Source organism: Salmo salar, chromosome 15 (genome assembly GCF_965601325.2).
Source record: "Salmo salar chromosome 15, fSalSal1, whole genome shotgun sequence".
In the NCBI taxonomy this organism is placed as follows: Eukaryota; Metazoa; Chordata; class Actinopteri; order Salmoniformes; family Salmonidae; genus Salmo; species Salmo salar.
In genome coordinates, this window is record NC_138305.1 from 71,891,979 (window position 1) to 71,905,775 (window position 13,797).

General features: G+C 40.4%; 1 protein-coding gene across 2 annotated transcripts; it reads right to left on the reverse strand.

Moving 5' to 3' along the window:
• Window positions 1-3,263: 3,263 nt before the first annotated feature.
• On the reverse strand, window positions 3,264-13,360 carry LOC145860901 (high affinity immunoglobulin gamma Fc receptor I-like). Of its 2 annotated transcripts, XM_082962021.1 has the most exons (9): window positions 13,174-13,360; window positions 9,989-10,033; window positions 8,516-8,791; window positions 7,189-7,431; window positions 6,778-7,035; window positions 6,217-6,474; window positions 6,040-6,153; window positions 4,959-5,000; window positions 3,264-4,394 (listed from the first exon to the last, which is right to left on the reverse strand). In XM_082962021.1, the coding sequence occupies exons 1-9, from the start codon at window positions 13,196-13,198 to the stop codon at window positions 4,375-4,377; spliced, it is 1,281 nt and encodes a 426-aa protein (XP_082818147.1). In that variant the 5' UTR covers window positions 13,199-13,360; the 3' UTR covers window positions 3,264-4,374. The 2 variants fall into 2 exon arrangements, with proteins under 2 accessions (XP_082818147.1, XP_082818146.1); XM_082962020.1 differs by having other exon boundaries at window positions 6,040-6,474.
• Window positions 13,361-13,797: the final 437 nt, after the last annotated feature.

The following is a 13,797-nucleotide window of genomic DNA, read 5'->3' on the forward strand; positions in this document are numbered from 1 at the left end:
CAAATATTTTTGATCCAGATGTTATTAGCAACTTCTGGGGTAGCTAGCTTGCTTTAGCTTGGTACCTAGCTAGCACCAATAGAACCAGCCTGAAAACAATGACCAGAAACTGCAATCATTTTCAATATTCTTAGCAATGATTTAGGAATCTGTGACTAAGTATTAGCTAGCTAGGCAGCCAATTGTTGTTCTATTGTCAAGAAAATAACTAGCTAGCTAGCTAGATAAGGAACTAAACAAACTAGCCAGCTACCTAGCCCTGTTGCCACAAGCTAACATTGTAAGCAGCTCGCTAGTTTCATCTGGCTAGTGTGGCTTGAACCAGAGAGGAAGAGGTAAAGAGAGAGGCCCAACTCAGTGGAAAATCTGTCCAGCAGGTGGTGTTTTTGTTGTTGTTTTGCCCACCAAGCAAGGAGTTTTTGTATGAAGGTCAATGAGAGCACATAGTTTCTAAACCCAGAGAAAAGTCAGAACATCTGCTGTCTCAGCCACTGCCTGTCACCAAGGGAGTACCCCAAGGTTCGATCCTAGGCCCCACGCTCTTCTCAATTTACATCAACAAAATAGCTCAGGCAGTAGGAAGCTCTGTCATCCATTTATATGCAGATGATACAGTCTTATACTCAGCTTGCCCCTCCCCGGATTTTGTGTTAAATGCTCTACCACAAATCTTTCTTGGTGTCCAAGAAGTTCTCTTAACAAGCCTTAACCTTGTCCTGAACACCTCCAAAGCAAAGGTCATTTGGTTCGGTAAGAAGAATGCCCCAAAGCACACACATACCTAGGTCGCTCCTCTTTTCAGTAGCAAGCGACTGGCACATTAATCAACATCAATATTACAATAATGCAACAGCCATGTAAATGTGCCGAGGTTAGCCTAAAGCTCATTTGCACCCATAGTCCCAGGGCAGGTAAGGGCAATTACACAGCCACAATACAAATTCTCATTAAAACAATACAAAATACAAATACATTACATCCATTAATATGTAAATCTAACAAGTTATTTGTAATAAAAAAAAAACCGAATCAACTGTCGTCTTAGATATGAGGAACCACAGATAACTCATGTGTACAGGTTTGGATAGATTTGAGCTATGGTTTCAATTGAAATGTAAAAGTACAATAATCAGTGCAGCTTTTCAAGTCCATGGGCATTGCATTCCAGTATATTGCAGCTCTAACAGAGAATGCCGATTGACTGAATTTACTATGTCGAAAAGGGACAACACAATCCCCTCTAGTTACTGCCCTTGTTATCCTGGAGGTGACAAGCATCTACATACCGCTTAAAGCTATCCAGATGGAATCAATTATGTTTGTGAATGATGTGAAAATGGTGGTAACTGTTTGGTTTGTTATCAAAAATCTTGTGTTTGTTTGTAGAGTGATTCAATTGGTTTCAGAATAGCAGCTCCTGCTTGTGACCAGCATCAGGCAATATCTCAGATGTGAGAAGATAATAGCATGCATATATAGTTTGGCGGCCTCTAGAGGAAGGTAAGGTCTTATAAACCTAAAGTTGGACAATACAAACGTGACTGTGTTAACCACCTCCTTCACATGTTTCTTACATGTCAAGTTGGAGTCCAAAATGACGCCGAAATACCTGAAGTTAGACACAACTTTCAGATTCCCCACATTAACAACAACAGCTGGTTGTGAAGAATCAATGGCTTTCTTAGAGAAGTACATACAAACAGTCTTGTCGATATTTAAATGGAAGCAAGAATCAGTCATCCATTTAGAAATGTGTACCTTAGCTTCAGTTAACTTAGGTTGACTGGTATGATTAATGTGTCTCATTTCACAGTGGTTTCAGAGTCCCGCAATATGAGCTATTATGCTAATATTTGTTTAATCACTTCACAGTTGTGTTCTGTGGGTGTCACTGAGTAGACTGATTTAAAAAATAAACAAACATTTATTTAAAAACCTTTATTTAACTAGGCAAGTCAGTTAAGAACAAATTCATATTTAAAACCAGGCCAAAGACTCCTCAGAGACACCGATACTCCTTAGCCGGCCCACAAGAATGGAATGGTCTACTGTATCAAAAACTTTGGCCAAGTCAATAAAAATAGTAGCACAATATTGCTTATAAGAAAGGGCAATAGTGACATACCAGTCGGTGTCAGAGGAAGGCCCTAAAAAGTTCAAAGACTCCAGCCACCCAAGTCATAGACCGTTCTTTCTGCTACCGCACGGCAAGCGGTACTGATGCACCAAGTCTGGAACCAACAGGACCCTGAACAGCTTCTAGCCCCAAGACATAAGACTTCTAAACAAGACTGCTAGATAGGTCATCAAATGGCTACCTGGACTACCTGCATTTACCCTTTGTGCAATAACTCTTTTGACTCATCACATGCTGCGACTGTTTATTATCTATCCTGTTGCCTACCCCTACCTATATCAAATCAAATCAAATTGTATTTGTCACATGCTTCAAATACAACAAGCCCTCAACCAACAATGCAGTTTTAAGAAGAATAAGTGTTAAGAAGTATTTAATAAAATAAAGTAAAAAATAAATAAATAAATAGTTGAGGTAATATGTACATGTAGGTAGAGGTAAAGTGACTTCTACATATCTACCTCAATTACCTTGTACCCCTGCACATCGACTTGGTACTGGTACCCCGTGTTATCGTTACTCATTATGAATTGATATTTTCTATGTTTTTCTCTCTGCATTATTGGGAAGGGCCCATAAGTAAGCATTTCACTGTCAGTCTACACTGAGCTCCTATTTTCTGCCCAGTAACAGGAGAAGGATGAAACACATTTCTAAAGGCTGTTGACAGCCAATGGAAGCCTTAGGAAGTGCAACGTGACCCCACAGACACTGTAGTTTCGATAGGGATTCAAAAGAAGAACTACAATTCTCAGATTTCCCACTTCCTGGTTGGATTTTTCTCAGGTTTTTGCCTGCCATATGAGTTCTGTTATACTCACAGACATCATTCAAACAGTTTTAGAACCGTCAGAGTGTTTTCTATCCAAATCTACTAATAATATGCAAATATTTGACTCTGGGCCCGAGTATTAGGCAGTTTACTCTGGGCACGCTTTTCATCCGAAAATGAAAATACTGCCCCCTATACCTTAAAAAGTTAACTGACTTGCCTAGTTAAATAAAAAGTTGACTTTCAAGTCTAACTTTTCTCCAGCAGAAGGAGCTATACTCCATGTAATAACTCCTGCCTCATCATCAGTCACTGTGACGATCGTCGTAATGAGGAGACCAAGGTGCAGCGTGGTGAGTGCTCATGATACATTTATTTGAACTCAGAACACTAAATCAAAACAATAAACAGAAAACGAACGTCACGTTCTGCAGGCTAAACTGAGCTGTACAAAAATAAGATCCCACACTGAAGGAGGGAAAAAGGGCTGCCGAAGTATGATTCCCAATCAGAGACAACGATAGACAGCTGCCACTGATTGGAAACCATACTAGGCCAAAACAAAGAAATACAACACATAGAATACCCACCCCACACCCTGACCTAACAAAATAGAGAAATAAAACGTCTCTCTCAGGTCAGTGCGTGACAGTCACTGGTAGGCTGTGTTCTGTTACCTTTCTCCCTGTAGTGTGCATCATGTACTGTAGGTGTTTGCACTTTCACAGAGAGGCACCATTACATGCCATGGGCAAGAGTGGTGGCTGCATTCACCTCTTCCCTATAACTCATGCTCAGAGAGGATGAACCTAGCAGGATGTTCAAAAGACATTCGGATTCCCCAGGTGCATTACATTTGTATGCCATATGTAACCAAAATGAAAGAAAATGTACAAAACATGGGTTTGCTGAAGAAATGCATCATTAGTTATTGCTTAACAACAACAAAGATATCTTCACTTGTTTTTGTTTTCTACTCTAGACAGATTGAAATAAACATTGTTTAAGTACCGGAACGTTAATAATATGTCTACATCAAAGTACTGTACACTAAATCTGTGTTTAGTAACAATAACCTCTAAACAAGGATAGGTCATCCATCTTGTGTGTATAGCGATGAAAAATGAGGACATTTACAATTGATTGATTATAATATCATCAGCACCTGAATTAACACTAAGTACACCAAGAATAAGATATATATGAATCCAGATAAAAATCTAGATAACACAAAATCTACTAATTCCCCATAAAACATTTATTAAAACATAGAAATTATTTTGCATACATGTCATAAAGATAGAGTAAACAAAAAAAAAGAATATAGTTAATAAATCACATTTTATAACATGGCACTATTGTACCAGCATGCAAAGCTAAAAGCTAAGAAATAACAATGTTTCACAGTTCCAGATTAGAAGTCCGTGCGTTCCATTCTGATGGTTGTTATGGTGATCCGGTGAGCTCACTCTTCAACATGCTGACCTGCTCAACAGAAGGGGACATGTCTGTGACATTATATTTCATAAAATACTCTAATCATATTTCCTCAAACACTGTGTATACTTTCATATACAGTACATTAATAACAATTCTAAACTGGGTGGTTCGAGCCCTGAATGCTGATTGGCTGACAGCTGTGGTATATCAGACGGTATACCACGGGTATGACAAAACATTTATTTGAACTACTGTAATTACGTTGGTAACTAGTTTATAATAGCAATAAGGCTACGGCTAAAGGCAGAACAGCCCTTAGCCGTGGTATATTGGCCATCCTCGGGCCTTATTGCATAGTCAACTCTGTATGTATGCAACAGCTATTGTGCAGCACACACAGTCCCAAGCCGTTGAAGGCATAAATAGCAGGAGTTGAAAGAGTGGCTGATTGGACTAACCTGCATTCAGTGTTACCTATGTTCAGTAATGGTGTAGGATAGAGAAACTCACCTGAGTGGTGTTGACCTCAGCCACATTAAACCAGTTCCACATTCGGTTTAGAACACCTGTGCTAAATCATTTTTATGGTTGAAAGGTAGAGACTGTCACCTGGTTGGTCTTGGCGTGTCTTCCTGGGTACCCTGATTTCCCCTAAACATAGTTATCAAAACTTTACAACATGGTTCAATCAGAGCTAGTTATCAACACTTTACAACATGGTTCAATCAGAGCTAGTTATCAACACTTTACAACATGGTTCAATCAGAGCTAGTTATCAACACTTTACAACATGGTTCAATCAGAGCTAGTTATCAACACTTTACAACATGGTTCAATCAGAATTAGTTATCAACACTTTACAACATGGTTCAATCAGAGCTAGTTATCAAAACTTCAGAGCTAGTTATCAACACTTTACAACATGGTTCAATCAGAACTAGTTATCAACACTTTACAACATGGTTCAATCAGAGCTAGTTATCAACACTTTACAACATGGTTCAATCAGAGCTAGTTATCAACACTTTACAGCAGGTTTGAATGAGAGCTAGTTATCAACACTTTACAACATAGTTCAATCAGAACTAGTTATCAACACTTTACAACATGGTTCAATCAGAGCTAGTTATCAAAACTTCAGAGCTAGTTATGAACACTTTACAACATGGTTCAATCAGAGCTAGTTATCAACATTTTACAACATGGTTCAATCAGAGCTAGTTATCAACACTTTACAGCAGGTTTGAATGAGAGCTAGTTATCAACACTTTACAACATAGTTCAATCAGAGCTAGTTATCAACACTACAACATGGTTCAATCAGAGCTACAGTTATCAACACTTTACAACATGACTCAATCAGAGCTACAGTTATCAACACTTTACAACATGACTCAATCAGAGTTAGTTATCAACACTTTACAACATGGTTCAATAAGAGCTAGTTATCAACACTTTACAACATGGTTCAATCAGAGCTACAGTTATCAACACTTTACAACATGACTCAATCAGAGCTAGTTATCAACACTTAACAACATGGTTCAATCAGAGCTACAGTTATCAACACTTTACAACATGACTCAATCAGAGCTAGTTATCAACACTTTAAAGCATGGTTCAATGTCAACAATTGAAGGCTGTTACAAATTGTAAATGTATACTCCATAACATGGTCGAGGGTCCTCACCTTGAGCCCGGCGCCTACGGCATTTCACCAGCAGTACGATGGTCAGGTAAAGAGACACCACCAGAAGACTCCACAGCAGCCTGGACAGAGACTTGGACCGCACTGGCCCTGGGCCTAGAAAGAGAATTATACAATTTAAAAATACTTCTATGCACGCACACACACACACACACACACCTGTCACAGTCATCCAGCTCTCTGGTGATTCTCCTTCAGAGTTGTTACACTTGTAGAGCCCTTCATCTGACTTGGATACTGCAGGGATGGTCATCTGTCCTGTCGTCTCAGTCCTGATGAGGGATCCATCTTTGTAGAAATCAGCTGTGAAGTTTGAGGACGTGTCCTTCGTTTTCTTGTCTTCATGTCTGCAGCGCAGAGTCACAGAATCTCCTTCAGTTACAGGAAGGGCGGGGCTCTCCAGGATCACAGCACCACCTGTATGAATGAAAGGTTAGTCAGTGTTTATCAATCCATTGCTGGGGAACCCCTGGGGTGTGCAATTTTTTTTTCTCTAGTCCTGCAAAACACAACGATTTAACAAATTAAGCAAGCACCAAGCCCTAGATTGGTTGTATCAGTTCTGTTAGTGTTGGGCTGGAACAAAAATGTGCACACCCTTTGGGTACCCCAGGAATGGATTGATAAAAAACTGGATGAGCTATTTGACCTAAAATAATACGGTAATGTATGTACTGCAAAGGCAATAAACACTAATGTAAAGATTGTCGGTGGACGTACCATGTACTGTGATGTTGACAGCATTGCTGCATTGTCCAGACCGAGACTCACACCAGTACACTCCACTGTCTGATGTTTTGGCTGTCTTGATGACGTATTTGGAACCGTGATTGAACCCCCAGTCGACTCCAGTCACTGTGTACCTCTTCAGTCTCCATCTAGCAGAGCTCACCTGAACCTCACAGCTCAGAGAGACAGACTTATATTCAAGGAACTGAGATCTGTCGGGACTGATACTCAGGGAGGCTGAAGACCAACCTGAGAGAGAGGGAGAGAGGGAGAGAAAGACAGGACACATTGCACATACAAACGTACAGGAATGGCTTCCCATTTATATTAACTAAACCAGAATAAGAAATATATGATTTTTAAAAAATATTATAATTCTGCATGTGATTTTATTTTACTCACCTGTCACAGTCATCCAGCTCACTGGTGATTCTCCTTCAGAGTTGTTACACTTGTAGAGCCCTTCATCTGACTTGGATACTGCAGGGATGGTCATCTGTCCTGTCGTCTCAGTCCTGATGAGGGATCCATCTTTGTAGAAATCAGCTGTGAGTTCAGATGGAGTTGCCTGATATTTGCAGCGTAGAGTCACAGAATCATCCTCAGTCACAGGAAGGGTGGGGCTCTCTAAGATCACAGCACCACCTGTAAGCAGGACAATTATAACATCATCAGATAATCAAAATAAAATAATAATGTAACATAATTTACAGACAATGGTATAGTGATAGCTTCTAGTCCAGGGCTATTCAACTCTTACCCTACGAGATCCGGAGCCTGCTGGTTTTCTGTTCTACCCGATAATTAATTGCACACACCTGGTGTTCCAGGTCTAAATCAGTCCCTGATCAGAGGGGGAAAATGAAAAAAATACAGTGGAACTGGCTTCGAGGTCCTGTGTTGAGTTTGAAGGTTCTAGTCCAGGGGTACTCAGGTACTATTTGAGAAGGTCCCTTCACACACATTTCCTAGGTGGCAAAGGTCCAGATGGATAATGGATGATGTCCAGATGGATAATGTCCAGATAGATAATGGATGATGTCCAGATGGATAATGTCCAGATGTCCAGATGGATAATGGATGATGTCCAGATGGATAATGGATGATGTCCAGATGGATAATGTCCAGATGGATAATGGATGATGTCCAGATGGATAATGGATGATGTCAAGATGGATAATAGATGATGTCCAGATGGAAAATGTCCAGCAAAGGTCCAGATGGATAATGTCCAGATGGATAATGGATACGGTCCAGATGGATAATGTCCAGATGGATAATGGATAAGGTCCAGATGGATAATGGATAAGGTCCAGATGGATAATGTCCAGATGGATAATGGATAAGGTCCAGATGGATAATGGATAATGTCCAGATGTCCAGATGGATAATGGATGATGTCCAGATGGATAATGTCCAGTAAAGGTCCAGATGGATAATGGCATTGTAACAAACCCCCAGAGAAAATGTGCAGTTTCTACACATTTTGCATGGGGCAGAGATTTTCTGTTTCTGTTTTAAAGCGACTTTCCTGCAATTCTATTAACTTTTCCATGTCTTATGTGTGTTTATATGATACCAGGGGCCGAAGCCCGACCATGTAAAAAATTGGGTCCTTTTGTTTTGGGACCTGCGGTCTGTATTGACCCCATTCTGGGTCCGGATCTGTTCCGCAGTCCGCCAGTTGATTATGTAGGTTCTAGTTTATTGTGTATCTATCTGGACGTACCATGTACTGTGATGTTGACAGCATTGCTGTGTTCTCCAGACCCAGACTCACACCAGTACACTCCACTGTCTGATGTTTTGGCTGTCTTGATGACGTAGTTGGATTGATTGAACCCCCAGTCGACTCCAGACTCTGACTGTTTCACAGTCGCTGTGTATCTCTTCAGTCTCCATCCAGTAGAACTCCCCTGAGCCTCACAGCTCAGAGAGAAAGACATATATTCAAGGAACTGAGATCTGTCGGGACTGATGCTCAGAGAGGCTGAAGGAGACCGACCTGAGAGAGAGAGAGAGAGAGAGAGAGAGAGAGCGAGAGAGAGCGAGAGAGAGAGAGAGAGAGAGAGAGAGAGAGAGAGAGAAACGGACAGAAGGGCGGACAGACAGACACATTGTACATAAGATTAAATTGTTATATATATTACAATTCTGAATGTGTTTTTTAATGTGTATCTCTACAGTTTCCATCCAGTAGAACTCCTCTAAACCTCACAGCTCAGAGAGACAGACTCAAATTGAACTGAGATCTGTCTGTAGGCCCTAATCATTGCTTCTGTGGTGGGTGTCTTCTGCAGTGGCAATTGCTTCATGAGAAGTGAGACCAAACAGAGTTTCTATGAGCTGCGCTCCAAATGGCACCCTATTCCCTATGTGTGCACTACATTTGACCAAGGCCCATAGGGCTCTGGTCTAAAGTAGTGCACTATGTACATTTGGGATACACTCGCTATAGAGGCAGCAGGGTCTCAAAAACCCCCAGACCGCCAAACCACAAGCCAGGAAAACACAAAAGACTACTGGGGTAAAAGTCGTATCAAGCGTGTCAGAGTACGTGTGCTGACCTGGGACCAGTTTTGTCTTTTAGTTCATAATGAATAAGATTACATGGACAGGGGGGGCCTGAACATAGATCATCACTTCTACTCTGAAACACTTGATACATTTGGGGCCTGTACTAACATGATCAAACACAATACGTGAATTTAATAAAAGGCTCTGCATGGTCAATCCGACGTCTGAAGTGGCCGTACAGCATTTACTGCGATGGAGCCTCGGCAGACGTCAGGACTTTCATACTTATTGAGCTTCGCCGACCAGCGCAGAGTCGTTGTGAAGGAAGTTTGTCAAGAAGGTGAGTTTGTGTTTATACTGGATCTCCCGCCCCCACCTACTGTCAACCAATCATGTCAATGTGGACCTATATGGATCCCTCCACATTGTTACAACATTTGAGAGGCGCACAGCGATGAGGTACGGAGCTCAATTTGGCCTCAGCATGCGTCTGGAGGTTCAGCAATTGCGTCACACACTCCATACGAATCCACTGACCACATTTTCGGATCAAGCATAAATTGGCTTTAAGATGGAGGCAATAAAATGAGAAGGAAGAGAGAGAGAGAGAGAGAGAGAGAGAAGTGGAGGAGAAAAGGGAGGTGAAAATAGAGCAGTTGTGATGAATAAACAGAAATGTACTCACCTCCCCTGTGACCGAGGCTAGAGTATACCAGTGTAGTCAACAGCACTGAAACACACAGAGAGAGAACTATCACCATGACACATGATGTATACTCATATTAAACCATACAGATACTGTATTAAACCATACAGATATTAAACCATGCAGATATTAAACCACCCAGTTATTAAACCATACAGATATTAAACCACACAGATATTAAACAATACATATGTTAAACCAAACATATATTAAACAATACATATATTAAACCATATAGATATTAACAGTGCTTGACTTGAACTAAAATAGGTGCCGATGGTCATTTTTGGTACCTGTACTGTTTATAGGTGCAGGAACTGCACAGTACTTTTGAGAAAATATTCTATAAAGCTGCAGGAACTCAAGCAGTAAAACGTTTGAGGTGCCAGTACTCAGTTCCGGTGAGCGCCTGCTAAAATCAAGCACTGGATATTAAACCATATGCTGTGCCCCCCCCGTAATTATTGAGAAATAATACAATGAAATACAATGAAATAATACAGTGACTATGAGTTTAAAGTGCAGACTTTCAGCTTTAATTTCAGGGTATTTTCATCCATATCAGGCGAACCGTTTACAGCACGTTTACAGCACTTTTTGTTTTACATTTTAGGGGACCAAAAGCATTAGGACAAATTCACTTACACTGTATTCACTGAGTATACCAAACATTAAGAATACCTTCCTAATATTGAACTGGCCCATGTTAACTCCAATGCTTCCCACAGTTGTGTTAAGTTGGCTGGGTGTCCTTTGGGTGGTGGACAAATCTTGATACACAGGGCAAACTGTTGAGCGTGAAAAACCCAGCAGCATTGCAGTTCTTGACACAAATCGGTGCGCCTGGCACCTACTACCATACCCCGTTCAAAGGCACTTAAATCTTTAATCTTGCCCATTCACTCTCTGAATGGTACACATATACAATCCATGTTACTACAGCAGGTATATCTCACTGGTAATCCCCAAAGCCAATTCCTACTTTGGCCGCCTTTCTTTCCAGTTCTCTGCTGCCAATGACTCGAACGAACTGCAAAATCACTGAAGCTAGAGACTCATATCTCCCTCACTAGCTTTAAGCACCAGCTGTAAGAGCAGCTCACAGATCACTGCACCTGTACATAGCCCATCTGCAAATAGCCCATCCAACTACCTCGTCTCCATACTGTATTTATTTATTTATCTTGCTCCTTTGCACCCCAGTATCTCCACTTGCACATTCATCTTCTGCACATCTACCATTCCAGTGTTTTATTGCTATATTGTAATTACTTTGCCACCATGGCCTATTTATTGCCTTACCTCCCTTATCTTACCTAATTTGCACACACTGTATATAGACTTTTTCTACTGTATTATTGACTGTATGTTTGTTTATTCCATGTGAAACTCTGTGTTGTTGCATGTGTCGAACTGCTTTGCTTTATCTTGGCCAGGTCGCAATTGTAAATGAGAACTTGTTCTCAACTAGCCTACCTGGTTAAATAAAGGTGAAATAAAAGAAATATTTTTGAAAAATTCTCAATTGTCATAAAATCCTTCATTAATTACCTGTCTCCTCCCCTTCATCTACACTGATTGAAGTGGATTTAACAGGTGACATCAATAAGGGATCATGGCTTTCAGCTGAATTCAGCCACCTGGCCAGTATGTCATGGAAAGAGCAGATGTTCTTAATGTTTTGTACACTCAGTGCATGTGTATTAAAGTAGTCCAAAGTTTAGTATTTGGTCCCATATTCCAAGCACACAATGATTACTGTAAGTCAAGCTTGTGACTCTACAAACTTGTTGGATGCATTTGCTGTTTGTTTGGCTTGTGTTTCAGATTATTATGTGCCCAATAGAAATGAATGGCAAATAATGTATCGTGTAATTTTTTGTCACTTTTATTGTAAATAGAATATGTTTCTAAACACTTCTACATTAATGTGTATGTTACCATGATTACGGATAGTCCTGAATAAATCGTGAATAACGATGAGTGAGAAAGTTACAGACTCACAAATATCGTACCCACAAAACATGTTAACCTCGCCCCATTACAATAACAGGGGAGGTTAGGACTTTAAAAATAGATATAAAACTAATATGAAATGTACCCTGTCCGTGTACCATGTCCGTAAAAAATATAGTATGTATAAGCTGGAAGTAGAAGCCTAAGTATTGTTGTACATTAGTTTAGTCCAATTAGGGGAGGGGAGGTAGGGTTAGGGGGAAATAGTAAAGGAAAATATATTATAAAATATGAAAAATATATATATATATACAGTACCAGTCAAAAGTTTGGACACACCTACTCATTCAAGGGTTTTTCTTTATTTTTACTATTTTCTACATTGTATGAAATAACACATATGGAATCATGTAGTAAACAAATCAAAATATATTTTATATTTGAGATTCTTCAAAGTAGCCACCCTTTGCCTTGATGACAGCTTTGCACACTCTTGGAATTCTCTCAACCAGCTTCATGAGGAATGCTTTTCCAACAGTCTTGAAGGAGTTACCACATATTCTGAGCACTTGTTGGCTGCTTTTCCTTCACTCTGCGGTCCAACTCATCCCAAACCATCTCAATTGGGTTGAGGTCGGGTGATTGTGGAGGCCAGGTCAGCTGATACAGCACTCCATCACACTCCTTGGTAAATTAGCCCTTACACAGCCTGGAGGTGTGTTTTGGGTCATTGTCCTGTTGAAAAACAAATGATAGTCCCACTAAGCGCAAACCAGATGAGATGGCGTATCGCTGCGGAATTCTGTGTTAGCCATGCTGGTTAAGAGTGCCTTGAATTCATCAAGGCAAAGAGCGGCTACTTTGAAGAATCTCAAATATAACATCTATTTTGTTTTGTTTAACCCTTTTTTGGTTACTACATGATTCCATGTGTGTTTTTTCATAGTTTTGATGTCTTCACTATTATTCTACAATGTAGAAAAACACTTGAATGAGCAGGTGTGTCCAAACATTTGGCTGGGTACTGTATATATGGGGGATTGGAAATCTGCAATATTAAAGCTGACCTACCAACACCCCTCCCCCCAAAAAAATATAGGGGGACTACGTACAAAAACTGCTGTAATTTCTAAACGCTAAACGGTTTAACCGATATGGATGAAAATACCCTCAAATTAAAGCTGAAATCAAACAATTAAGGGACTCACAGGGTAGAAGATAGGTGCGTTCCATTTCGACGATTTGATCACTATTGCTCTCTAAACTATATGGTCAATTATAGCCTTTGCCCATCAACTCCACTTCCTGTGTACTCAGACCAAGACTTTGAGATGAGAAGAGGTGTAAGAGAGATGGAAAGAGAGAGCGAGAAAGAGAGACACACACACACACACACACACTACCTGGCCTACTATTTTTCAGCTGATGTTAACCACATCCTCTGTCACCTCTCCCCTCTCCGTCTGACAGAGTTAGCTGAACTACTATCATCGTCATCGTCACCATTGTCATCTTTCCTTGTGGGGATACTGGTTATATCCTGTTTCATTTTTACTTGTATTATTTTTCAAGCATATGTTTACAGCACAGCAATTCATTATAGAGGTATTAGAAACATCATTATCATTGTCTGAGTCTCCTACCCGTTCCCCTGCTACCCTGAGTCAGTATGTGTGATCTCTGACAGCAGCAGGGTCTGGGTCGTTGCGTGTCCAGCCCCCATACCTTTCCCAACTACTGCGGAGTGAGTGTCGGTACAATTATTTTAACCTTTATTTAACTAGGCAAGTCAGTTAAGAACACATTCTTATTTATCCACTGGGATTCTCTGC